This window comes from Fukomys damarensis, unplaced genomic scaffold (genome assembly GCF_012274545.1).
Source record: "Fukomys damarensis isolate Sample0158 unplaced genomic scaffold, DMR_v1.0_HiC HiC_scaffold_14, whole genome shotgun sequence".
Lineage (NCBI taxonomy): Eukaryota > Metazoa > Chordata > Mammalia > Rodentia > Bathyergidae > Fukomys > Fukomys damarensis.
The window spans coordinates 67373132-67398066 of NW_022900926.1; the positions used below are offsets into that span (position 1 = coordinate 67373132).

The 24935-nt window shown below is 36.1% G+C and overlaps 1 protein-coding gene across 1 annotated transcript in view; it reads right to left on the reverse strand.

Moving 5' to 3' along the window:
• Positions 1-17771: 17771 nt before the first annotated feature.
• Positions 17772-24935, reverse strand: part of Fam83b (family with sequence similarity 83 member B) — a 62326-nt gene continuing 55162 nt past the window's right edge. The window contains exon 4 of the mRNA XM_010628938.1: positions 17772-20288. Within this exon, the coding sequence (XP_010627240.1) occupies positions 17978-20288 (2311 nt within the window). The 3' untranslated portion in view covers positions 17772-17977. The remainder of the gene's footprint in view (positions 20289-24935) is intronic.

The window sequence follows — 24935 nt, forward strand, 5'->3', positions numbered from 1 at the left end:
TTTATATGTGATTCAGTGCCTTGGTCTAACAGCTTTTAAGATTTTGTCCCTGTGTAAACATTTATTACTTTGAATATAACATGTGCAGAGAGGATCTCTTTTAGTTGTGGCTAGTTGATGTTCTATACACCTCACTTATCTGTGTATTTATTTATTTTCCTATATTTGGGCAGATTTCTGCCATTATTTTTGTGACCAGAAATATGCCATCTATACCACTTTTCAATTTTTCAATCATTCTTAGATTAGGCTTCTTTGCATCATTTAACCACTGTTGGATCCATTTTTCATTTTCTTGTTGCTTTTAAGGTGTGTTTGAGTAGTTGATCTTTGAAGGCCTCATTGTCTTCCCTTTCTAAAATTCTATCCTGCTGCCCATATTTTCAAAGTGATTTTTAATCACTTAACAATTTACCCTGAGCATTACTCAGTCAGTATGGGTGTTGCAGGTGTCATTTCAACTAGTCGATTCTTATTTGCAGGACACATACTTGTATGTCTGTTTATTTGTTTTATATCCACTACTTTTTGCATACTTTTTCATTTAGAATGCTGTACTCACCTTTCAGGTTTGTGTCTAGTGAAATCTAATAATAAGTTCTGATTACTTTCTTTTACTAATGAGTGTTTATTTTACTTGTGAAAGTAACCTAAATTTTGTGCTATTAATTTATAAAAACTCTTATCCAAAGTACATTAGATATACTTTTTATACTTCTCCAGAACTCAGTGATGTTCTTTACAACACAAAAGGGACATGTTTGGGGCACTGAGATTGAATTGCAAGGAAGGGACAAAAGATCTGCAAAACAAAATTCTGAAAAAGGAAGAGATATTAGTATAGCAAAGAGGAAAATCTGTGTTATGAAATGGAAACACAAAATGATGTCTCTTTGTTGTCAACTATTCATAATGCAGAAATGATAGAACTTGAAAGAAGAAACAAAACTTTAAAAATTCCAATAGTAGGTAATGAGTATCATAATTGTATGGGCAGTGTTGACAGAGTTGACCAACATCTAGCAATCTATCCTTTAATCTAAGAGGAAGGAAAAATATTATGTAAAATATTTATGCACCTTCTGCACCAAATGATATAGAATTCATTTGTTATTTATTCATAGCAAATTGATTCAAAAAGTCATCAACAGCTTGGGTTTGATCTAATAGAACAAACAACTGAAAAATACAGGACAGCAAAATGCCTACCAGGACACCATCATTGACCTCTTCACTATTACGTTTAGTGGGTAGATATTTTATTGAAATTACACCACGCCCAGGAAAAAAGTAAAGGCCAAAGTGACAGTGTAAAGTGTGTTGTTTAAATAAAATAAAAGGACAAAAATAATTTGGAAGGAAACTAGATACTACTGCCCAGATTGTAGTGTTGCTTTCTGTACTGAATGTTTTAAGATATACCATGCACAGGAAACTTAGTGCATAAATTTGATAAAAATACCATTTTCATATTTTCTGTTATATTATAAAAATTTATAAAAGTTGACAATTTTTGGTCATCTTAGATTCACATAACTGAACTCTTAACTGGTTAGTCTCCTGGATTTCTGACTGAAACCTTTGCATCTATGCTAATTCTTGATAAACTGTACATTTATATTCTGTATCATTTTGTTTAGCTCATCTGGCTTTTTACTAGTGTCTTCTGAAAGCTCTTGAATCATTTTGGTTACTATTTTCATTATTTAATTACATGCTATAATCCCACTGGATATCACTTTGACCTATTTTTGAACCTCCTCAGTTATCCTTCTGAGTAATGCAGGTGTGTGGCTTACCTACTTCCCTCCCACAGTGCCCCTTGGATTGAATACAGGGCAGCTGGGATTTGGGGATACATTTTATTGCCTTGTGTGTTCATGTTTCTATTGTTTTGTTTGTTATGCTCTGTTTTGTGCTGAGTTTTATGGATGCCTATGGTGTAAAGTCTTTGTTGTTAGGATAGATATCTCTTTATTACTTTTTAATGAAATACTATGGGCCTGGCTATCATCCTTTGCTGCAGCCCTCCTCCTTTGACCATCTTGGTTAATTTGGAAAAGGAGAATGCAGTATAATTATCCCAACAACCAAGTTCTCTTGGAATGTACTCTAGCATATTTAATGTCACAAATGTAATCTGACTGCTGGTTTATAGAGAAATAGTGACAATTATTCAGCCTTGTTAACATGAAGTGAACAGGAACAGTATTTTGCAATACAAAGTGGATATTAACATACCATAAAAACCAATTATGTACCACCCTTAATCCCAGAGAAGCCTTCCACTATGATATAAACCTTAAGAAAACACAGGTATTGACTTACAGCTAATACATACTTAACGTGACAGCTATATCACCACTAATGATAGAAAAGCATATAGCAGTAGTTTAACAGAGTTAACTATCAAAAGACTAACAAAGCTTCAGTGTTATACTACTCGAGATGTTTGGGACTGGGGGAATGAATGCAAGAGGAAAAGCTTTGAATCAAATTCTATGATATGAGAAGGAAAAAGAAGTAGTACAATAAGAGACACTGACATTATTTTGCTTCAAAAACCATCCCTCACCTTGCCACTTTCTGAACAAACTCTGTAAGTCCTCTTTCATGAGTATTTTTAGTTGTTGTGCTGTCATGGCTACCTTGATGTCCTAAACTGATTCAAAACCTTTAACCCTCATGGTCATTTTGGTTCTATGGGAGAACAAGAAAATGCATGGAACCACACCTGGTGAATGAGATGGGTGATGACACACAGAAACAATTTTTTGCGAGCCTGAATTTCTGTTGGATGGCAGCACCCACACAATTTTAATCACATCTCATAAAGGCACTCATGACAGAGGACTTCCAGAATTGCTTCAGAAAGTGGGAAGAACAATGGGATGAGCTGGAGGTGAAGGGGAATATTTTGAGGGGGGTTAGTGACAGTGTGTCTTTTTACATCTTTGAACCTGTAGCATATATTTCAACCACACTTCATTTTGTATTCCACCTGGGGGAGAAAAATGAAAAATCAATCAAGTATTTTAAAGTTCCCATTTAAGGAAATACATCTAACTCCAAGCTTTCATGGTAGATTCTTATTAATTAGAATGCTTAATTTACTAAATATCTGGCTTTGGGAGGTACTAAATTTCGGTAGATTGTGAAACAATCAATTAATCAACAAACAAGTGCAAAACAACAAAAGGAGTTTTTAAAAATTTAGGCTATTGGGTCTAAGTGAAATTGCCTGATGATTGAGATACATAAACTGTTAGAATCTTTATTTCTGTAACTTGAAAATATTTAGAAGCAATATATGTTATTAGGATGAACACTACATTTCTTCTTCAAAGTAAATCCCTAATTGGAGGCTTCTCAATTCATTTTACTTACCTTTTCTTCTTTCGGAGAGCAAAGGAGTGCAGACTATTCTGTCACTCACGTTTTGGATATTTGTTGCAGGCTGCAAATATATGAGTAATTTATATTTCCTAGGTAATTCTAACTAGGTAAGAAGAAGGAAAAAGTAAGTTCACCCATGAAATCACTTCTGTTGGAATTTCTGTGCCCCTTTAAATTCCTACCAAACATGCATTAAGTGTCCCCAGGGAGATTCACAGTATTGGCTACTTCATTTGTGGCATCTGCTCTTTCCTGCTGTGGCCCACTGGGGCAGTGTTGCCAATTACTGCCTGCACCCAAGTGGGAGATGTGCTTAATCACTGGCCGATGAAGAGTGTGCATTTGTTGCTATAACCTTTCAACATTAGCAGAAAGGTTGCTGTTGCAATCGGGAGGCTGATTGTTCTGAGATCTGCTGTCACACCAGATGACCGAGTCCATGCACCACGGCGAATTTGGAGGAGCCATTCTCCCATGGCATTCTCACACTGCTGATCTGTCAGTGGGCAGCCTGCATGTCTAGCTCAAAATCACCACTCCCTTCCCTTTTGGGCCAACGGCTGTTGAATGTAATTTGTGTGGCTCTACTTTCTTCACCTTTGGGATGCATGTAAACCTTTCTCCCCTTCGTAAAAATATACCTTAGGAAGAACAGCCCTGCTGGGTCATTAAAGGTGTCCAGATTCTGGGCTTAGGATGGTTGAAATGCAGACCTGGGCTCCTGCTCCATTTATCTATGTGTTTAATACAAATGGCTACTCAGTAATTGTAAAATGCCTGTTAATGTAGGGGTATTAATTTAAAAAAACTTCCCTGACTGAACCTAAGGAAATACGTGAGTTTATGAATCAATTATCTTTCAGGGACCTCTTGTGTCACCCTTGCTGGGCCCTAGCAACACATCAAAAGTAGACAGGTGAGTGGTTTGTAAGGAGCACATGGATTCATTATTAAACTATTTCTAAAGTGTTCATGCAAACTTGTTGGCAGCCTATGACTTCCCAGGCATTCTCCACCCTATACTCTGCAGTAATCCACATACGTAGACAAAAGCAGCCCTCCCATGAGTGTTCAATGAACACATGAGCCAGACGGTTGGAACAGGATAATATTATGGGAGAAATGTCCAAGTGCACATAGTGCCCTTATCTTTGCTAACTCAGAGGTATTTTCCTATGTACGGTATCTCTTGCTTCTGTTCCTCAATACTCTCACTCAGGTAATTTCCTGGAGATGATTTGTTTCACCAGGGAAGATACACACCTACCCATTTTCATGTCCTTCTGCCCCTCTCAGGCCCAATACTTCAGGGTCATCTTTATCTCATTAAACCAACTGAATCTATTTGTAAATTTCTTTTAGGATGGACACAAAAGTGAAATGTTCTCTGTGTACTTTATCACCCTACGTGAATCAGGGTTTTCCACTTTCATCATTATTCTCCTAATAAGAAGTCATTATCTACTTGTACCTAGGCCTCAAGATGAGTGTAAACTTCATGTGCTAATAAAAGGACAGTGCTTTTAATGTTTAATATATAGTATTTCACTTTTGTCATCATCTGTGATGTCATTTTTTTTCTAAGTAATTTTGAGTTCTAAATAACTCAGATTATGGGTTACTTAATGTTTGTCTAAAAAAACTCCACCTAGAGACAATCTTACTCAAGACCAAATGCTACCAAGCTATATAAAAGGTAGCTACCAAAGTTTCTTAAAGGAATAGATTATTTCAGAATCAAATATTATTTAAATTCCTTACCTTATTCCAGTAGAAAGAGAAATAAAGAGGAAGAAAGCAAACTCATGCATCTTTTAACAATGGGAATACATGGTTTCATCATTATGTGAACAAAAGAGTGAATTTAGATAAACTGAAATGGTATAGCCTGCTACACAGTGAGGCTACATGCTGGGGTGCAACCCTTTGTCCCCAGGCTACAAATCTGTGTGGCATATTACTCAATACTACTGACTACCAGTGTACTGAATGCTGTGGGCAATTATGACACACAGTGGTAAGCATTTGTCTACCTAAATATATTTGCACATAAAAATATAGTGAAAATTAACTACACAATAGGGATTTTTCAGGCCCATTATAATTTTATGGGGTCATGGTCATACAAAAGGGTGTGTCACTGACACAAATGTGGTTATGAGGCACATGACTGTATATGATATTTTTAAGGGAAAGTATCAGTGAATATCAAATATGGATAAATTATTGTATGAAGTAGAATTGCTAATCAGAGTAAAAGTATTTTAGAGCAGATTTCAAGTTCATGGAGAAATGTTTTAATATGTATAATATTATAATATAAATTCCTAATCATCATCAGATGTGATGGTAGACACTGGTTCATGGCCAGCTTGGGCTACATAACAAGGACCTACTTGCCTCCAAAAGCAAAAAGCAAACAAACAAAAACATTTCTTTTTTAAAATTTTTTTAATAAATTAATTTTATTGGTACAATTTAAATATATGTAACAATCACATTCATCAAAGGGTATTTGTACCTGTACGTGGTATATCTTGATTCCTATTTTTCTCCGATTGCCCTTTCTTCCCTTCCACCTCCCCTCCCTTCCTTATTTACAAAACATTTGTTTCCATTTCTCCTTCTTTTCTAATTTTTATATTTTCCCTTCCTTTATTTCTCCCTCCCCTTCACAATTTTATTTTCCTTTTAATCCATTTCTTCCTATTTAACATTATCTATTTTACATTTTGGTCCTTATTTACCCTTTCAGTCTCACAGCAAAGAGACAATGCGATATTTACAAATATATTTCCTATTTATTTCACTTGAGAGTATAGTTTCAGGGACATCCATTTAGCTAGAGATGGCTTTCTTTATGGAGGAATAGTACTCCACTATATTAAAAAAAAAAATCTTTTTAATCCATTCATTGGTTTTGGGGCATTTGGGTTGTTTCCAATATTTAGCTATTACGAACTGTGTCCTGCAGGAATTAAAAGCACTCATGTTTATAATATTAATTTAAAAGGCAAGATTATAGGTTACAGTTGGCCTTCCATATCTGTGTTCAACCAACTGTAGATAAAAAATATTAGAAAAAATTTCTTTATTAATCATGTACACTCTTTCCCCCTTATTGCCAATATGGTATAACTATTTACATGGTATTTATATTCTAAGTACTCTATAGATGATCTAAAATACATACTGCACATAGGCTAACAACAGATGTCCTTGCTTAGGGGACATTCACAGCTCTTAGTATCCTCCAGATCCTGAGACCAATTTCCTATGGATTTCAAGGAAGATAGTTTCCAAGAAGGGAATTCTAAATTTCAAATGTGTTTTCCTCTGAGTAGCATTATAGGTAATTTTAATTTTAACATTTATTTATTTTTAAATGTTTATCTGTTTTCCAAATTTTCATATGAGCACACTGATAATCAATAATTGCAAAACTAACATCACAATATACACCAGTTTTTTTAAAAGCAGAAAATAAAAACATTCAAAACTTTGCATTCTGACCTAACTGGTAAGCATGCCAGCAATTTTATTCTAAGCTTTTGTCAGTAAGTGTCAAAAATGGCAAAAAAAAAAAAAAGAAAAGAAAAGGTAAAAGGAAGAATGCTATTTTATGAAAATGACTCGTCATTAATTCATGTTCTGAGCTTTCATTTCTTCTGAATATCAATAGCAAAAATAATCTGCAACTACTTTATAACTTTTATGTTACTCTGGAATCATGGCTAATTTGTATAATAATGTTCTATACAATTTATTTATTTTCAGTTCAGTTTCCTACTTTACAGATTCATTAAGAGTCTTACATGCACATTTTATGGAAGAGAAAGTATAAACTTGGTAAGAGGAAAAAAGACCATGTCTCTAATTTGTGTGCTACAATTTTTTCATTTTTCAGGGGAAAAGAAAATGTTTGATGAAACACAATAAACTAATGACTTCTGCCCTAAGTGGCAGAATCTACTATTTATGCATGCTTTTTGTGGTTGTTTACTATATTTTTCAATAAACTTACATACTTATTTTATCAGTAACCATACGAAATATATTAAAGCAACATTAACATGCAAAAACTATACATTTGAGAAATCTTAATGATTTTATGATAGTTGGTTACCTTAATTTTACTAAATGTATCACTTGATCCATATAATGGTTAAATATTACACAAATGACTATTGATTCAAATTAATAAAATTAAGACCTATTTAGTTGCCTTCTTTCAATGTATGTAGTTCTCCTCTTTAAATGACTTTTTTTCTTTTTTTAATCTTTACTACTTTATTGGTACATATTAGGTACACAACACAGTTACATTCATTATTGGGATCTTGTACCTATACATGACTTATCAGGTTCTTATTTTTTCCCATTCCCCAGCTCTCCCCTCAGTCCCTCCACCCTTCCTTGTTTACAAAGACATTGTTTCCATGTTTTTCCTTTTCACATTTTTTTTTATTTTCCCTTTTTACATCTCCCCTACCCCTCCCACTTCCTCTACTCTTTTGGACTTTTCTTACTATTACATAATATCAATTATACATGTTAATCCTTATTTACACTTTTAGTTTCTCACAGCAGAGAAACTATTCGGTATTTACACAGTGTAATTTATTAATTTCACTTAAAATGCCTCAGTGTGCATAGACATAGCTATAAATCTCTCTCACTTCTCATTCTTTATGGCTGAGTAATGTTCAATTTTATTTTTAAAAAAACACACAAACATCTTCTTTAAACAGTCTCCAGTTGATAGGCAATAGTCTCCATGTTTTAGCTATTACAAACTGCCACTATAAACATGGGTAATCATATATTGCTGTGGTATGGTTCTTTCACTCTTTTGGGAAGATATCCCCCAGAGGAATAGCTGGGTCAAATGGGACTTCTAATCCTAGTTGTTTGAGGTATCTCCATATTGATTTCCACAGTGGTTACACCAGTCTGCTCTCCCACCAACAATGAAGAAGGGTTCCCACCAGCATTTGTTATTGGTTGATTTCTTGATAGCAGCCATTCTTACTGGGGTGAGATGGAATCTCAGTGTTGTTTTCATCTGCATCTCTCGAATGACCAGTGATGTTGCACATTTTTTCATGTGATTATTTGCTGCTTTTACTTCTTTGTCTGAGAAATGCCTGTTTATTTCAGATGCCCATTTTTGAATTGGGTCTTTATATCTGGGGGGATCTGATTTTCTTGACTTCTTTATACATTCTAAATAGTAGTCCCTTGTCTGAGGAACAGCTGGTAAAATTTTTTCTCACATTTTGTCTTGACTCTTAGCTCTGCTTGTGATTTCTCTGGCAGTGCAGAAGCTTTTTCAGATGATAAGATCCCAGTTGTTGATTCTTGGTGCTAGTTCCCATGCTACTGAGGAGTTGTTTATAAAGTATTTTCCTATGCCAATGTCTGCAAGAGTTCTACCTAACTTATCTTCCAGCAAGTTTAGTGTTTCTGTTTTAATATTTATATCTTCAGTCCACTTGGATTTTAATTTAGTGCATGGGGAAAGATACAGGTGTAGTTTTAATCCTTGTCAAGATGAAATCCAGTTTTTCCAACACCGTTTATTAAAGAGGCTATCTTTCCTCCAGAGAGGGTATTTAGCTCCTTTGTTGAAGATACGGTAGTTGAATATATCAGGAGAGGTTTCTGCATCTTCTAATCTATTCCACTGATACACGGGTCTGTTTCTTTGCTAATACCATGCTGTTTTTATCACAGTGGCTTTGTAGTATAGTTTTAAATTGGGGGTTGTGATACCCCCTGCCATGTCTCTGTTGCCAAGATTGCTTTTGCTATTCTAGGTCTCTTCTGATTCCAAATGAGTTTTTGTATTTTTTTTCTCTAGTTCTATGAAATATACTGTTGGGATTTCAATAGTGATTACATTGAATCTGTATAGCAGTTATGGAATTATGGCCATTTTCACTATATTGATTCTGCCTACCAAGGAACAAGGGATATTTTTCCATTTTCTTATTTCCTCTTCAATCTCTCTCTCTCTCTCTCTCTCTTTTGTGAGTGCTGTAGTTTTTGGGTAGAGGTCTTTTGTCTCCTTCATTAGACTGATACCTAGATATTTCAATTTTGGGGATGCTACTCTGAAAGGGATTGTTTCCCTAATTGACTCTTAGTGAGACTATTATTTGTGTAAAAGAAGACTATTGAGTTTTGAGTATTTACCTTGTAGCCAGCGACTTCACTGTATCTGTCAATCAAGTCTACATGTCTTTTTGTGGAGTTCTTTGGGTGCTCTATGTAGAGTATCATATCATGAAGAACTAATGACAATTTCATTTCTTCCTTTCCTATCTTCATTAATTTATTACTTTCTCTTGTTTTATTGACATGGCTAACGTTTCCAAAACTATATTGAACAGGTGTGATGATAAGACATTCTTATCTCATTCCTGATTTTAGCATGAAGGTTTTCAGTTTTTGACCATTTAGTAGGATGTTGGCAGTTGGCTTTTCATAGATAGCCTTTATCAAGTTGAGATAAGGACTATCTATTCCAGTTTTCTGTAGGGATTTTTATCATGAATGGGTGTTCAATTTTGTTGAATGCTTTTTCTGCATATAGTGAGATGATCATAATATTTTTGTCCTTGATTCTGTTAATATAGTGTATTATATTTATTGATTTATGTGTGTTGAACCAGCCTTGCATCCCTGGGATAATCCAACTTAGGCAGGGTGTATGATCTTCTTGATGACCCTCTGTATTCTGTTTGCCAGTATCTTACTGAGGACTTTTTTTTTTCTTCTTCTTCTTTTTGGTACAGGGGATTGAACTCTGGTCCTTGCACTTGCAAGGCAGGCCATCGAACTGCTGAGCTAAATCCCTGGCCCTTACTGAGGATTTTTGCATCTATGTTCATTAGGGAGATTGGCCCATAGTTCTCTTTTTTTTGGTTGGGTCTTTCCCTGGTTTTGGAGTCAAACTAATACTTGCTTCTAGGAATGAATTTGGAAGTATTGCTTCTCTTTCAATTTCACTGAAAAATTTAAAGAGTAGTGGCAATAATTCTCTAAATTTCTTGGAGAATTCAGCAGTGAAGCCATCAGGATCTGGGCTTTTCTTTTTTGGTAAATTTTTAATTACATTTTCAATTTCACTGATTGTAATTGTGGTGTTTAGAATTTTTACAACTTCCTTGTTCAACTTTGGTAATTCATATGTATCTATAAATCTGTCCATTTCTTCTATGTTCTACATTTTATTAGAGTACAATTTCTCAAAGTGAGTATTGATGATCCTCTGGATTTCTGCTGAATCTGTTTTGGCGTCACCATTTTCATTCCTAATTGCATGAATTTGAACCTTTTCTTTCCCTTTTCTGATAAGGTTTGCTATGGGTTTATTTATTGTATTTATTCTGTTAAAAAAAAACAACTTTCAGATTATTGAGGTTTTGGTATCATTATCTTCATCTCTATTGCACTGATTTCTGCTCTGATCTTTATAATTTCCTCCCTTTTATGAACTATGAGTATCTCTTGCTCTTCTTTTTCTAGGAGCTTAAGATTCATCATTAGGTTGTTTATTTGAGTTCACTCTGTTTTCCTAGTGTGGGCATTCACTGTTATCAATTTCCCATGTGAAACTGCTTTCATTGTATCCCATAGATTCCTGTATGTTGGAGTGGCATTGTCATTAAACTGTAAAACTGTCTAATTTCTTCTTTAATTTCTGCTGTGACTCATTGGTTGTTCAGGAAAGTGTTATTTAATTTCCATGTGTTTGTGAAGTTCTTATGGTTTCTTATGCTACTGATCTCCAGTTTAATTGCACTATGGTCTGATAATATACATGGTATAACTTCAATTCCTTTGCATTTACTTAAACATATTCTGTGAGCTAGGATGTGGTGTATTTTGGATAATGACCTGTATGCAGCTGAAAATAATGGTTATTCTTATTTTGTGGGGTTTAACACTCTATAGACATCTATTAAGTCCATATGTTCAAAAGCTTGGTTCAGTTCTAGTATTTCATTGTTGATTTTTGGTCTAGAGTATCTATTTGTGACAATGGGGTATTGAGGTTCCCCACTACAATTGTATTAGTGCTAATTTGGTGCTTCATGTCCCTTAATATTTGCTTTGCACAGTTGGGGGCATTAGTATTTGGTGCATATATATTTATGATTGTCATTTTTTCCTCTTGGATCATTCCCTTTACATGGATATAGTGACATTCTTTGTCTCTCTTAATTAGTTTTGGTTTGAAATTTACTTTGTCTGCAGATAAGATAGCTACCCCTGCTTTTTTCCAGGCTTCTGTTACATGGAGAACTGTTTTTCATCCTTTTACTTTCAGATTATGAGTACCTTTTTCAAACAGGCGTGTTTCTTGTATACAGCACATTGTTGGATTCTGCTTCTTAATGCATTCTGCCAGTCTATTTCTTTTGATTGGTGAATTGAGGCCATTGACATTGATGGTTACAACTGATATGTATATCATTGTCATATTATTTACCTGTTGTTTGTTCTTTTTAAAAAGTTTTCTTCCTTTCCCTTTTAATAATTGTCTATTCGATTTGCTCTGTCATGCCTCATGAAGTTGTGACCTTTACTGTCTTTTTCTAGGATATATAATTTTTAATCTTATTGAGTTTATTGGTACTTTTTAAATATACAGTTCTAGGATATTTTTTAAATTGTTTCCAGTGCACTTTGGTATTCATAAAGTTTCTCAGGTGTTCGTTGTCATGAAAATATCCTATGTCTCCATCAATTTTGAAAGATAGTTTTTCAGGATACATAAACCTAGGTTGGAGGTTGTTTTCTTTTAAAGCTTGAAGCACCTCACTCCAGACTCTCCTTGACTTAAGTATTGTGTTGAAAAGTCTGTTGTGATTCTGATGGGCTTTGCTTTACATGTGATTTCTTTCTTTTCTCTAACTGCTGTAGTATTTTGTACTTCTGTTTGGGTTTTTTGATCTTGACTATTATATGTAGAGATATAGATTTTATTTTATTTTAACTAGTGGGAGTCCTGTATTACTCCGTTATCCATATGTCAAGTTCTTTTGCTCTGTTTGGAAAGTTTTCTGTCGTTAATTCTGTGAAGAGTTTTTTGTTTTTATGTCATTTGTGCTTTCTCCTGCTTTTTCATGGACTCCTATCAATATTATATTATTCTTCTTTGCATCATTTAGGAGAATCAACAATTGTGATCTCATCTTTTTGAAAAGCTTCTGCACTACCAGAGAAATCACAAGCAGAGCTAAAAGTCAAGACAAAATGTGAGAAAAATTTTTACCAGCTGTTCCTCAGACAAGGGACTACTATTTAGAATGTATAAAGAAGTCAAGAAAATCAGATCCCCCCAGATATAAAGACCCAATTCAAAAATGGGCATCTGAAATAAACAGGCATTTCTCAGACAAAGAAGTAAAAGCAGCAAATAATCACATGAAAAAATGTGCAACATCACTGGTCATTCGAGAGATGCAGATGAAAACAACACTGAGATTCCATCTCACCCCAGTAAGAATGGCTGCTATCAAGAAATCAACCAATAACAAATGCTGGTGGGAACCCTTCTTCATTGTTGGTGGGAGAGCAGACTGGTGTAACCACTGTGGAAATCAATATGGAGATACCTCAAACAACTAGGATTAGAAGTCCCATTTGACCCAGCTATTCCTCTGGGGGGTATCTTCCCAAAAGAGTGAAAGAATCATACCACAGCAATATATGCTTACCCATGTTTATAGTGGCAGTTTGTAATAGCTAAAACATGAAGACTATTGCCTATTAACTGGAGACTGTTTAAAGAAGATGTGTGTGTGTGTGTGTGTGTGTGTTTTAATAAAACAACATTACTCAGCCATAAAGAATGAGAAACTAGAGAGAATTATAGCTAAGTTGATGCACATTGAAGCCATACTCTTAAGTGAAATTAATAAGTTACACATGTGTAAATACTGAAGTTTCTCTGCTGTGAGAAACTAAAAGTGTAAATAAGGATTAAAATGTATAATTGATATTATGTAATAGTAAGAAAAGTCTAAAAGTGTAGAGGAAGTGAGAGGGGTAGGGGAAACATAAAAAGGGAAAATAAAAAATATGTGAAAAGGAAAAACATGGAAACAATATCTTTGTAAACAAAGAAGGGTGGAGGGACTGAGGGGAGATTGGGGAATGGGAAAAAATAAGAACCTGATAAGTTGTGTATAGGTACAAGATCCCAATGATGAATGTAACTGTATTGTAAACCTAACTTGTGCTAATAAATTTAATAAAGATAAAAAGTATTAAAAACAGCAACAAAAACTTACACTATGTCATATTTGTACAAAATCATTTAATGTTTATTCATGAATTTCAAAATAACTTTAATTTGGAAGTATAATTCTTTATAATATTGTATATATATATAAAATGTTAAATTGACACTGGTTTACTATTTCATCCCATTTTTTAAAGTAGTGTAGAATGAAACTGAATACTATAATTTTTAAACATCACAGGTAACTCATAAATGTAGTTGCCACGAAACAATAACTCTACTTTATATCCCCTAGCCATAGACACAGAAAAAGCAACAGATATTCACAAAACACAAATATCTGTGGAATAATATTTGACTGAGGATAGGTCTTAAATGCAGTTCCAGTTGAAAGCATCCCAAATTCAACCTTTCTCATTTCAAACTTTATCTAGGCAGCATTAGGTATCCCTGTAATTAAATAAGAAATTTACTTCCATCACTGCCAATGCATAACATGTACCCACACCTCAGTATACTATGTCAGCACTGTGGCTAATCCCAGTCCATACAGTGAGGAGACATTAAGTGTTTCACACTGGCCTGAAGCCATCTGCAACAACTACTTTTCTTTCATTAATGAACTATAGAGAGGCAAAATTGCATCACCAACTTTAATATAAAAGAACACCTAAGCGACACTATCTTTCTATCAATATTAATATGGGGTGAAAGAGAAATATTTTGCTTGAAATTACTGCATCCACAAACAAGGGTAATGTGTTTACCATTGAAACACCTTCATGGTTTGGAAGTATTCTGTTTGCTCCGTATTATCTCTGGGGAGTTTCTTAGCCCACAATCTTTGGAAGTTATTATGCATACATTCTGACACATAGATATTTCCGTAAAAAAAGAAAATAAAAGGAAAACAACCAAAGAAAAAAATGCAAAGGAGAATAAAGCTATAGTACAAAAGCCTAAATTAGCTGTCAGGTATGGATAAAATAAAGCATCTTGTACTCCCCTACTCCACTAAGACCTCACCAACTGTTTAAAAATGTTCTTGTAAGCTATCCACATTTCCAAAGTTGATGTACAAAATGGCCACAGACTTTTGCTTATAGCTAAACATAATCAAACTTTGCACTTTAGAGTAGCTAAGGGACAATTATCTCATTATCATCTTAGCACTGAATTTCCAATCCAATACTAACAAAAAATGGTAAATACTGAAGTCAGTCTAGTTTCGTTAACTCTAAATTCTGGATTCTGGAACATTCTGAAAAGGCTGTGATCCAGAATTACTGAAATAAATTTTGCAGTGAGCAAAATGAGTAATCTCTTCCACCTGTGGAACCAAACTCTAGCACTTTTTAATGACCTGAGAAGGTTCTTTTTAAAGTTATTTAAAACTAGTGGTTCCATTTGACTCAGCTATTTGCCTTCCAGGTATCTTTTGAAAGAATTAAAAGCACCATACACTACAGTGATAGATGAACACCCATGTTTATAGCACCACAATTTATGATAGCTAACTCTCAGAAAAAGCCCATATGCTTGTTAACAGATGAATAGATACAGAAAACATGAAATTTATATACAATGGAGTAGTACTCTGAGATAGCAAAGGATAAACTTGAGTCATTTGTAAATAAATAGATGCACCGTGAGGTCATAATTTTAAGTGAAATAAACCAGACACATAAGTTTAAATATTGTATTTCTTTTATGAGAAACCCTAAGCGTAAATGAGGAGCAAAGTGGAGGATAGAAATTGACAAACATATTCAATGGGAAGGGGAGTGAAACAGGGGGAAGGGAAGGAAGAAAAAAAGGGATTGAAAAAATAAGAATGGAAGAAAATTTTTATTTTGATTGGAACATAATCCACTACCTTTCCTGTACTATGGCAGTTCACTCCCAGAAAGCTTAGTTTTATGCTCTTAATTTACTAGGGAGGGTGAAAAAATTCAAATTGATTATGTTACTTTTTCCAGAACAATAAAATCCCATGTTGCTGGATTTCCCAGAGGGCTTTGAACTTTACTTTCACTAGTGACATAAAACTGAGTACGCATTCTGGATTTGTATTTATAAAAAGGTACTTGTGTGTGGTTACTGGAATGTTTCTACAATCTGTAATTTCTGCAGTCTCTGGAAAGAAAGAGCAAAAGAGAGACAATGACTTTGCAAGCAGGTTCTTCAAGCACAGTGCAGGAGAAGGTAGCAACTTATGTGTGGTAAACTATTAAAAAGGCAGGCTCAAACCCCAGTTCCACTAATTCACTGCTGTGACTCATGAACAGGTAGGTTATTTTTCTTAGGCCCAGTTTAGTCTTCTGTAAAACGTGCTATTAACTTCACAGGGTTATTGTAAACATTTCATGAGATAAAGCTATTAACAGTGAGATTCATTCCCCCCTAACTTCCTCACTGAGTAGATTTTTCCTAGCTCAGAAGCTCAAAAGTTACCACTCACTTCCAGCTGCCTTTCCCTGGCTCTCATTTCTACAGGCCAACCAGGACGTGCAGAAGGCTGCCCAGCAATCAAAACTGGCTTGTTAGTCATATCCAGAACGTAATCTCAGTTTACTCTCCCAATCTCCTCTGCTGTGATTGATTTAAGCTTGGAATGCCCTTGCTGCCTGGTGGAATTCAACTAAAGTCTTTCTGGTTGATCTCTCCAGTCAGGGAATCCAATGTAAATGCCCTTTAATCCTAGCATTCTGGGCAGGCCCTGACCAGTTGGAGGTACTCTGACGGAACATTCCATTTATAGCTATGACTTATTAGTTATGCACTTGGAACATTATTTTTCTGAGTCCCAATGTTTCAATTACCCCCTCTATCATCTATAAATCATGAGGATAATGTTACCCACAGTTTCTAGCCCATGATGTGATCTATAGTTAAGTGCTCAATAAAGTTTAAGCTTCCTTCTTCTCTGCTATCCTATTTTCTTCTCTCTTGCTTCTTTCATGTTTTAATACTACAGAAAATCATTTTAATGGCACAGATATTGTAATGCCATTATTTTAATTATTTTAATGACACTGCTATTAATACTTTACCGCATTTTGCAGTTTTACAACAATGCACTCTCCTTATGGCAATAGAAAGGTGTTAAATAATGTATTTAAAGTGTAAAAGCACCTCACACTTCTCACACAATCCATGGCTTCTTGAATTCTATATTTTGTGCATGAGTCAAAGCCAAGTTAAAGTCTCTGTGATGTACATAAATTTTTTATTTCATTACTCTAAGTCAAAAAGGTATTTTATAATCTGAATAGCATCATCAAATCAAGGCATAGAAAAACTGGAAACAACCAGGTTTTGTAGGCATGGAAACACGAGGCCTCTTCTCATTTTTATCATGGTACCCTTATGAAAACACAATGCTTTCATAAAATATTTGGCTCAAACTGAAAAACTGCCAAGCATTTTGCAAGCAAAACATCTCAGCAGTTGATGTTACTCTACAATAAAAATGTAGACAGAAGCTTACATCTCTGAAGGTTTTGATATATTGGGGAAAAAAAGAAGGATAGAACTAATCCACGTTTCAAATTCCCGCTTTCTATAAATTTGAAGTAGAAAATGACTACAAAAGATGGGCAGCCAGTGGGAGAGTGGGGTCCAGGTTCCCTGGTCCAGATTGGAAAGCAGCATGCCTGAGATGATTTTTACAGGATTCAAAAGGAGTTCTATGCATGTGATTTGTACCACATGAAGATGATACTTTGCAAAAAGTTCAGGTGAAGTAAAAAGATGTGCTAAGCTACCTACTTTAAACAATACTCTTTTTACCTAAACAACTGTGCAATGCTCCATGGAAAAAATTAATAAAATATAACAAGTTATCCTGTAGAATTTAAAATCATTTAAAAATTTAAAAACTGTTGTCCCATTTTCTTATATTTTTGAAGACAATGAAAACACCAGAAAGACGTAGTATAAAGCATCACTTTAGTAATATAATACTTTTTTTAGAGAAAACTTTGGAACAAATGGTTAAAATTCTTATACTGTATCTTCACTAAAATTTCTAATTAAGCACTTAAGTCTCACTAGTTTAATCACATCTATTTTTACCACTACTATTTAAGAAAGTGTTTACAAAGAAAGTCCATCTATAAGTAATTAAGTGTAACTAATTTTGTCACACAAAAGAATACCTGTACTGTACACTCTGCACTGAAGAACATATACAGCATAACCACAATTCTGCACCCAAGAAATCTATTTGCATGGCACAAAAATTGTCTGCAGCATCCCTTGGGCAAACATTACTAGCCACATTCAATTTATGTTTTAATAGCTATTTGAGATTACAGCATTTCATTTGTTTTTGTGTATGAAGTTCCCAAACTTTTGCATAAATCCTCGAAACTTGTTTTCATTGGGTTGATATGCTTGATAAACTCCAGCATTATAATTAAGCATTGGGCTGCACCTGCCATAACTGTTGCTCATAGATGCAGATTTTCTTTCTGGGTGGTTGATGTTGGTATTTGGAATGTTGCTTGTTGGCTGAGTAGAGCTCTCAATCTTACAAAATGGCTCAAAACGACTGTAAACACGCTGGTTTGTTGAATGAGATCTTAACAGCTCACTAGGCTTTGGCTTTGGAGGAGAGGTTGGTCTTCTCTCAGGAGCAACAACTCCATGAGTGTCCTTTGAATCTCGGTACTGAATCTGCTCAGTGTTAAATCTTGGGGTGGAGGCGTCTCCTCCCTTCTCCAGGAACTTTCTTTCAGCTGGCCTGGGAGAAGGAATTATTTTACTGCTTTCTTCTGATGAAGAATTGGCCCCCTGAGATGGGCTCACTGTCGTTACATCTTCCTTACTCTTGTGGAGACTTCCTTGGGAGTTTGATGAAGAAGAACGCTTTCTTCTAGGAGAAGAATCAACTTTGGGTTCTGACTTCTTTGGTTTTTGATTCTCTTCCCCCTCTGAAACTAACGTGTCAGAGCTACTACAAATTCTATAGAATGCAGAAGATTTATTTTTGGATAGATTTTCTTTCTTTTCCGGGGTGAGGCTAAGTAAAGACCTTAACTTCTGAGATCCCTTCTTCAAAAAACTCGGAGACCCCTTCGCGTCTTTCTTTGAAGTGAGTTCCTTGTTGGATTCCTCTTTGTTCATATCAAGTAAGGCAGCCATGGAAATGGACTTGGTGGCACTGCCACCCGGAGGGACCCTGTGGATAACCTCCTCCTCCTCCTCTTCCTCCTCTATGTTTTGGGTCACATTGTGCATACTTTTAGAACTTTTCATCAAATTCTCTTTGGGTTTTTCTGGTTGTCTAACTCGATTCCTTGTAAGTGTACTATATACATAATTCTTACTGTTTCCGTGATCTAAATTGGATTTTGAGTGGTCAAAGGATGGAAAACTTCGTCTTTTAAGCAGATTCTCATGTTGATTCTTGAGCTTTTCTGTCTGCTTATTTACACCCAAGACTGCATGAGAATAGCTGTTTGCTTCTGTATAGCTCCTTGCTATTGGGTTTAAAGCTGCTGACTGGTGTTCAGGAACCTGTAAAGTGTGTGTTTTTGGTGTCTCTGACTGTGACATGATTCTGGGGTCTGATTCGGGCAGAGGTTTTTGTGTCACATGCTGTGCATCCGTAGGGGCATCTGGGATCTTTTTAGGTGTGTCACTTCCCTGGGAACCAATGATAGTTGAATTTGAGGAGTCAGTTGTACAACTGTTGACTTCTTGCTGCTCCGGTAAAGTTGGTTTAAATACAAAAGAAGAACGAAGGCGAGAATGCGTATAAAGGGCATTGGCTTTCAAATTCTCAGGACTCTCATAGCCTTCAAATCGGTCCCCTAAGGCTGAACCATTCGAATCCAGCGCAGCTTCCGAGTTATCGTTTAAGTAGGACTCGATCCTCCAATTGCGCAGGAATGACTTTGTGGTGTGCTCAAGGGTTGGCATTCGTTGCTGTAAAAAGCGAATGTGATTGTCTGTCCCATTAAAAGACCTGCGCACATTTGAGTTCCTTTCCGGGAGATTCGTTGTTTTTCTCTGAGCAAGCCGGTCAGCAAAGCTCTGGGCGGGAGCGTTGAGGAGCCCTGTGTAGCCCCCTCGAGATGAGGAGGTCACACTGAGACTATCTGAAGGCCTTTTCCAACTACCAGGAGGATTGTTGGTTCGATTCATAGCCCTGTGAAGCAGCAGATACGGTGCTGTTTCTGGCTGTTCCCCAGCGTAACTATGCCTTTTCCAGTTTTCATTTTTCTGATTGGGTTGAAACTGACGCGCTGTATTTGGACCATTAAAATTTAGAAGAAACTGAGGTTTGTATCCATGATTTCTTATGCCGTATTTGTCATGCTCATTGAGGGGATATATCCCTCTGCCTGTGAAGTAACTAGAATCTAGGATATGAATTTTGTCTTGTCTACAAAAGAGGTTTCTTTGGCTGGAAACGGAAGCTAAGGAGGAGACTGAGCGCTGGTATGTGCCATTCTCCCAGAGTGCTTTGCCTTGCTTTTTCCTCGCCAACTCTTCCTCAGCAAACGGACTGGGGACACAGGACCTGGCGTAGAGAGTTCTAAATTCTTCATCGAAGCACTCAACAAGTTGGCCTGTGATTATCTGAACCATGCTGAGGTGAGCTTTCTCAAATGACCACATATAACTGAAAGAAAAGAAAGGATACATTAATTTTGCCAAGTTAAAAGACTGATAATACATGGCCCCACTAAAAATGGATCACTTAATAATAACAAAAGTGTGTTTGACCTGGCTAGAATGATGTACAATTATTTTTAATGATCACATGAGCATAATGAATGTGTCTTCACATCTGCATATTCCTCTACAGCAGACCATTGAGTTATGACTAGCCTGACATTTGAACAACTTGGGTTATGACCAGAATTTTAGTTTTCACTTAGGAACAAAGTCTTGCGTTACAATCAGAATGGCAGCTGCTTGAGCTTCCAGGTGGTCTCAGATATGGATTTAACTCTTAAAGAGTTCTGGAAGGAACATTACCACATTCTTGCCTGTGTGGGGTTAACTGAGAAATCCTGGGCCAATATCTCTTTAAGGAGACCACAACCTTCCTGTGTATGGGAGAGAGACTATTGGCTGTGTGGAGAGGCTTGAGCCTCCAAATAATCAACTTGAGTTACAACAAGCCCTTGGGAATGAATTGCGTTCATAAGTCGAGGTCCACTCTATGAAGTAGTAAAGCAATTCAAGTCCTGGCTTTTGGTCTGCTCAGTTTCCTACATCACTTTTTAGAAGCCCGAAGAAATGCTTGCTGTGCATTTTACATCTGCACCTACCACAAATTTATGGAATAAAATGTTAATGATACCATATTTCACATATATGATTCTGAAATTGTGCAGAAAAGTAGTATTTGAGGAAAGGTTCAGTGTCTGCCTTCTGTAGAGCTATAGCCACATAAATGTGGGCCTTTCTTTTCTCATATCCAAAAAAAGGACATGGATAGCATAACAGCTACAGTCACCTAGAGTTCTGACACATGGTAATGCAAGGTGGATCTGTAGGAATACATGTATTGTAAGAGTCTTGATGACTTTAGGCTGTTATTTCTAAGGTTTACGTGGTAAGTCTAGCTTAGGTTGCAGGGAGCTGTAAACAGAATTCATGGACAGTTGTCTCAATCACTAATGGGCAGACTTTACTGTACTCAGGAGATACAGGGCTGCTGACTGTAGTCTTAATAAACCCACTCAGGATCTTTCAACAATATAATTTCTGGGAAATTAAAGTTTGTAATGAGTTCAAAATGCTTTATGGAACTTTTAATTCTTTTCCTGAAGTTCAGAAGTGACTGTTACTTTGAAACTTCATATATAATTTTAAATATGATATTGAAAAACCTAAATGATGGAATATTTACTGATCCACTGAGCCAGAAAAAAATAAATTTCAAAGATGGTACTCATCAAGATATACAACACAACTGGAGTTAATATAAAAGAAAAATGAGAGAGGTACTCTACTTCCAAAGATCTTACTGTTTTGATAGGGGAAATGACAGAGACAAAAGTAAAGACTTTTTATATGTATAGAGTAATCATTTCAAATGCATAAAATGTCACAAAATGTGATACACTGTAAGAATCTTGTTACTGTGATAATGTTCAAATGTCCTTTATGTTGCTTGAATGTATGGTGTGAGGAAAGTCTTCACTGGAGCTCTTTATGTGACCCACCGAAACAGCTTCAAGGAAATGGCACAAGCATGACGTAGTAAGGAAATTTTCAACCCAGCAAAAGACATGAATACAAAATACTAGAACATCAAATAATTGAATGACTATTCAGTTTGCAAGTATGTAGAAATCCTGAGAGAAAGCAGGAGCTGAACAAAATTAGGAGAGTGGTTAGATACTCAGTAGTTCCAACATGAAAGACATGGGAAGCACGGGAAGACAGTTCACGTGGAAGAAGAAACACGGAAAGGGAAAGGAAGCAATGATCGTCATGTTTTGGTCAAACACAGAAAATAGATTAAATTAGCTGAAGCAAAGGCCTAGAAAAGGGAATTTTTTAACTAGTGGGGGACATCTTGGAAGCAAAGCAGAAAGTTTGATTGTTTAGGACCCTTCCCCAAATTTGAGTAAATTATAATAAAAAGAGATATTTTTGCTAGTAGTAATTTTTTGTGTTAGTATAGATTTCTTGAAAGAAAAAGAGTTGAGTTTCTTACTTGTGCTATAACCATAGGAAGGAAATAAAACCATGCTATGAAATGAAAATAACCTCCAGATGTTGAGTTTAGAATACTCAGAAGATATGGATTGAACATGTGGCAATTGGAAAAAAAAATAGCTGTCTCCTTTGATAAGTCCAAATATTGCAATACAATTTTAGGATGGCAGTAAGCCATCCAATTGGATATAGTCAACAAACAAATCTGAGAGTCTGTGGACGTGAGACATATTTCAGAATCTGGGGTAGACTCCTGTTTCCTGCCATCCTGTGTGATTTGTTACCTGCCACGCTCCCTTTGCCATCAGATCTGTATTGTCAGTGCTGACCAATCCCACATCTCTAGAGTTAAGGGCCAATCTCCGCTTGTAATTTAAAGGGCTCCCACACACCTAATATCGTGATAATTTGGTTGTCAAACTCAATTCATTCCAAATTTGTGTTTAAACACTGAAATATTCAATAATTTAACATATTTTTCCTGTAAGAAACAATAGAAAACCAAATAATTGGTTGTAAGGTCCCCAAATTACACTTATAAATTCACTTTCCAGGAAACTTGTTAAATTGTGCAATGATTTCCTTCTTTAACTCTATTGTGATTCTCACAGTTTTCCTCTCAGCTTTACTGCTGGTATCACTAACTTTGCTTGGAACCATGGTTACCAGATTTCACGCAAATAAAGCAGGAAGTTAAAAAAAAAAAAAAAAGCACAATGACGAATGTTTTGAGGCACTAACAGAAGCACTGTATGTTGTCTGGGCGAGAGCAGAGCTTGGACTGAAGTGTCACCCTTTTGTGTTCATGAAGGGACATGATGCAGGACTCGCTCTTGGCCTGTACAGGTTTTTGCAGGTCAGATTTTAGTTGGACTGTGGAGCAAAGTTACAAACACTGAGCAGAGTTTCTCCAACTTTGCTGTTCAAGTAGTGGAAAGTTCGAGCTTGGAGCCATTCGACAACCAACATATCACTGGACTTCCAATCCACACATCATCCAGCACCTCTTCCCTACCTGTTTCCTCCCTAGTTTTATTTGTTTAAGGCAGTGGCTCAACCACCTCCTTAAGTGAGCATGACAGAAACACAGGGTGACATTTCAATGCTCACTTTCCCTAAACCAGTGGAAATAAATATGCTGCTAATCTGCAGTATCTCAGCTAACTCAACCCTTACCTTCCTTATTGCTTTTTTTTTCATTTAACACAGCAACAGAAATGATCTTTTCAAAATATACATCAATTCCTACTCCTACATATAATTTTCTTTAATTTAAAATAAAACTTGAGCTCCTTACCCAGCCTAAGACAATAGCTCCCCACCTGATCTTCTGTTCAGGCAATCTCTCTCCTTCCTTAGCTTCTCCTATGGGCCTGGCTTTTCTGCTCCCCAGATGTCAGACCCAGAGTCTTTGTAGTTACTGTTCTTGATAAAATATTTCCATTCCCCTCTGCGAGTCCCTGACTGATTTCCTTTCAGAGATTTATAACCATTCTATTCAAAGTACCCATCTGAGCATGCTTTATCATGTTCCCCTGGTCTAATTCCTTCAGTACACCTCATGACTATCAGATATTTTATTATGTGTTTTGCTAAAAATCTTCACCTATGCCATTTAAAATTAAAAGATTATCCCACTTCTGGAACTTTGTCTAGATGGCTGAGGTCTGTATGACCAGGGGACAAGACTGGTTCTTGGCATACTGTACACACTTAAAAATACTTGGTATGAACATACAACTGATAAATTATTACTTTCAAGTCGAAGGAGATAAAAGCCAAAGATGTTTATAGTAGTGGGAAGTTTCCAAGGTTTGAAAAACAAATGTAGATTATTATGCATACTTAAATTTGCTTCTTTCCAAATCTACTACTAGGCAAACCAGAAAGGGAAAAAGCAAAGCAGAATATAAAAAACACAACACATTTTTAGGAATTGAATGAAAAAGTGTGCTTGATTCAGAGAAGGCTGCACAAGTGGAGTGCAGATGAGAATAAGGCGTGGGGGCCAATACACAATTTATGGACTCCATACGGGATGCACAGGCACTACAGAAGGTGGATTATCCTGCTTTGGTCTGAAAATGTTCTCCAGAATCTATGTGTGGGAAATTTAATCCCCCAAATCTAGTGTGAATGGTTTTCAGAGGCAGGGCCTTTGGGAGATAATTAGGATTCAATAGGTCCTGAGGGAGGGACCCCCATGATGCAATTAGTGGTTTCTGAGAAAAGCAAGAGGCCTAAACTATCAAGATTTATCCCATGTGATGCCCCTCACGGTCCTAGCATTCAGCAGAAAATTTCCACCATCAGGAAGCCTCTCGGTAGACACAGCTCCCTGACCTTGGACTGCACAGCATCAGGAACATGAAAAATAAACCTTTGTTCTTTATAAACTACCCAGTTTGTGGAATTCTGTTGCAGTAACATAAAATGCACTAGAACATTATTAAAGCTACAAAAACAGAGAAACAGGGATGATATGAGACTCCTTATGTAGACTGGTGGGGGCCTCTGGGTTCCCTGTTGTCATTCTCCCAGCCTGCACTCCTCCTTGACCAGTTCAGGAAAGGGAAGGTTGGTTTCAGAAGTT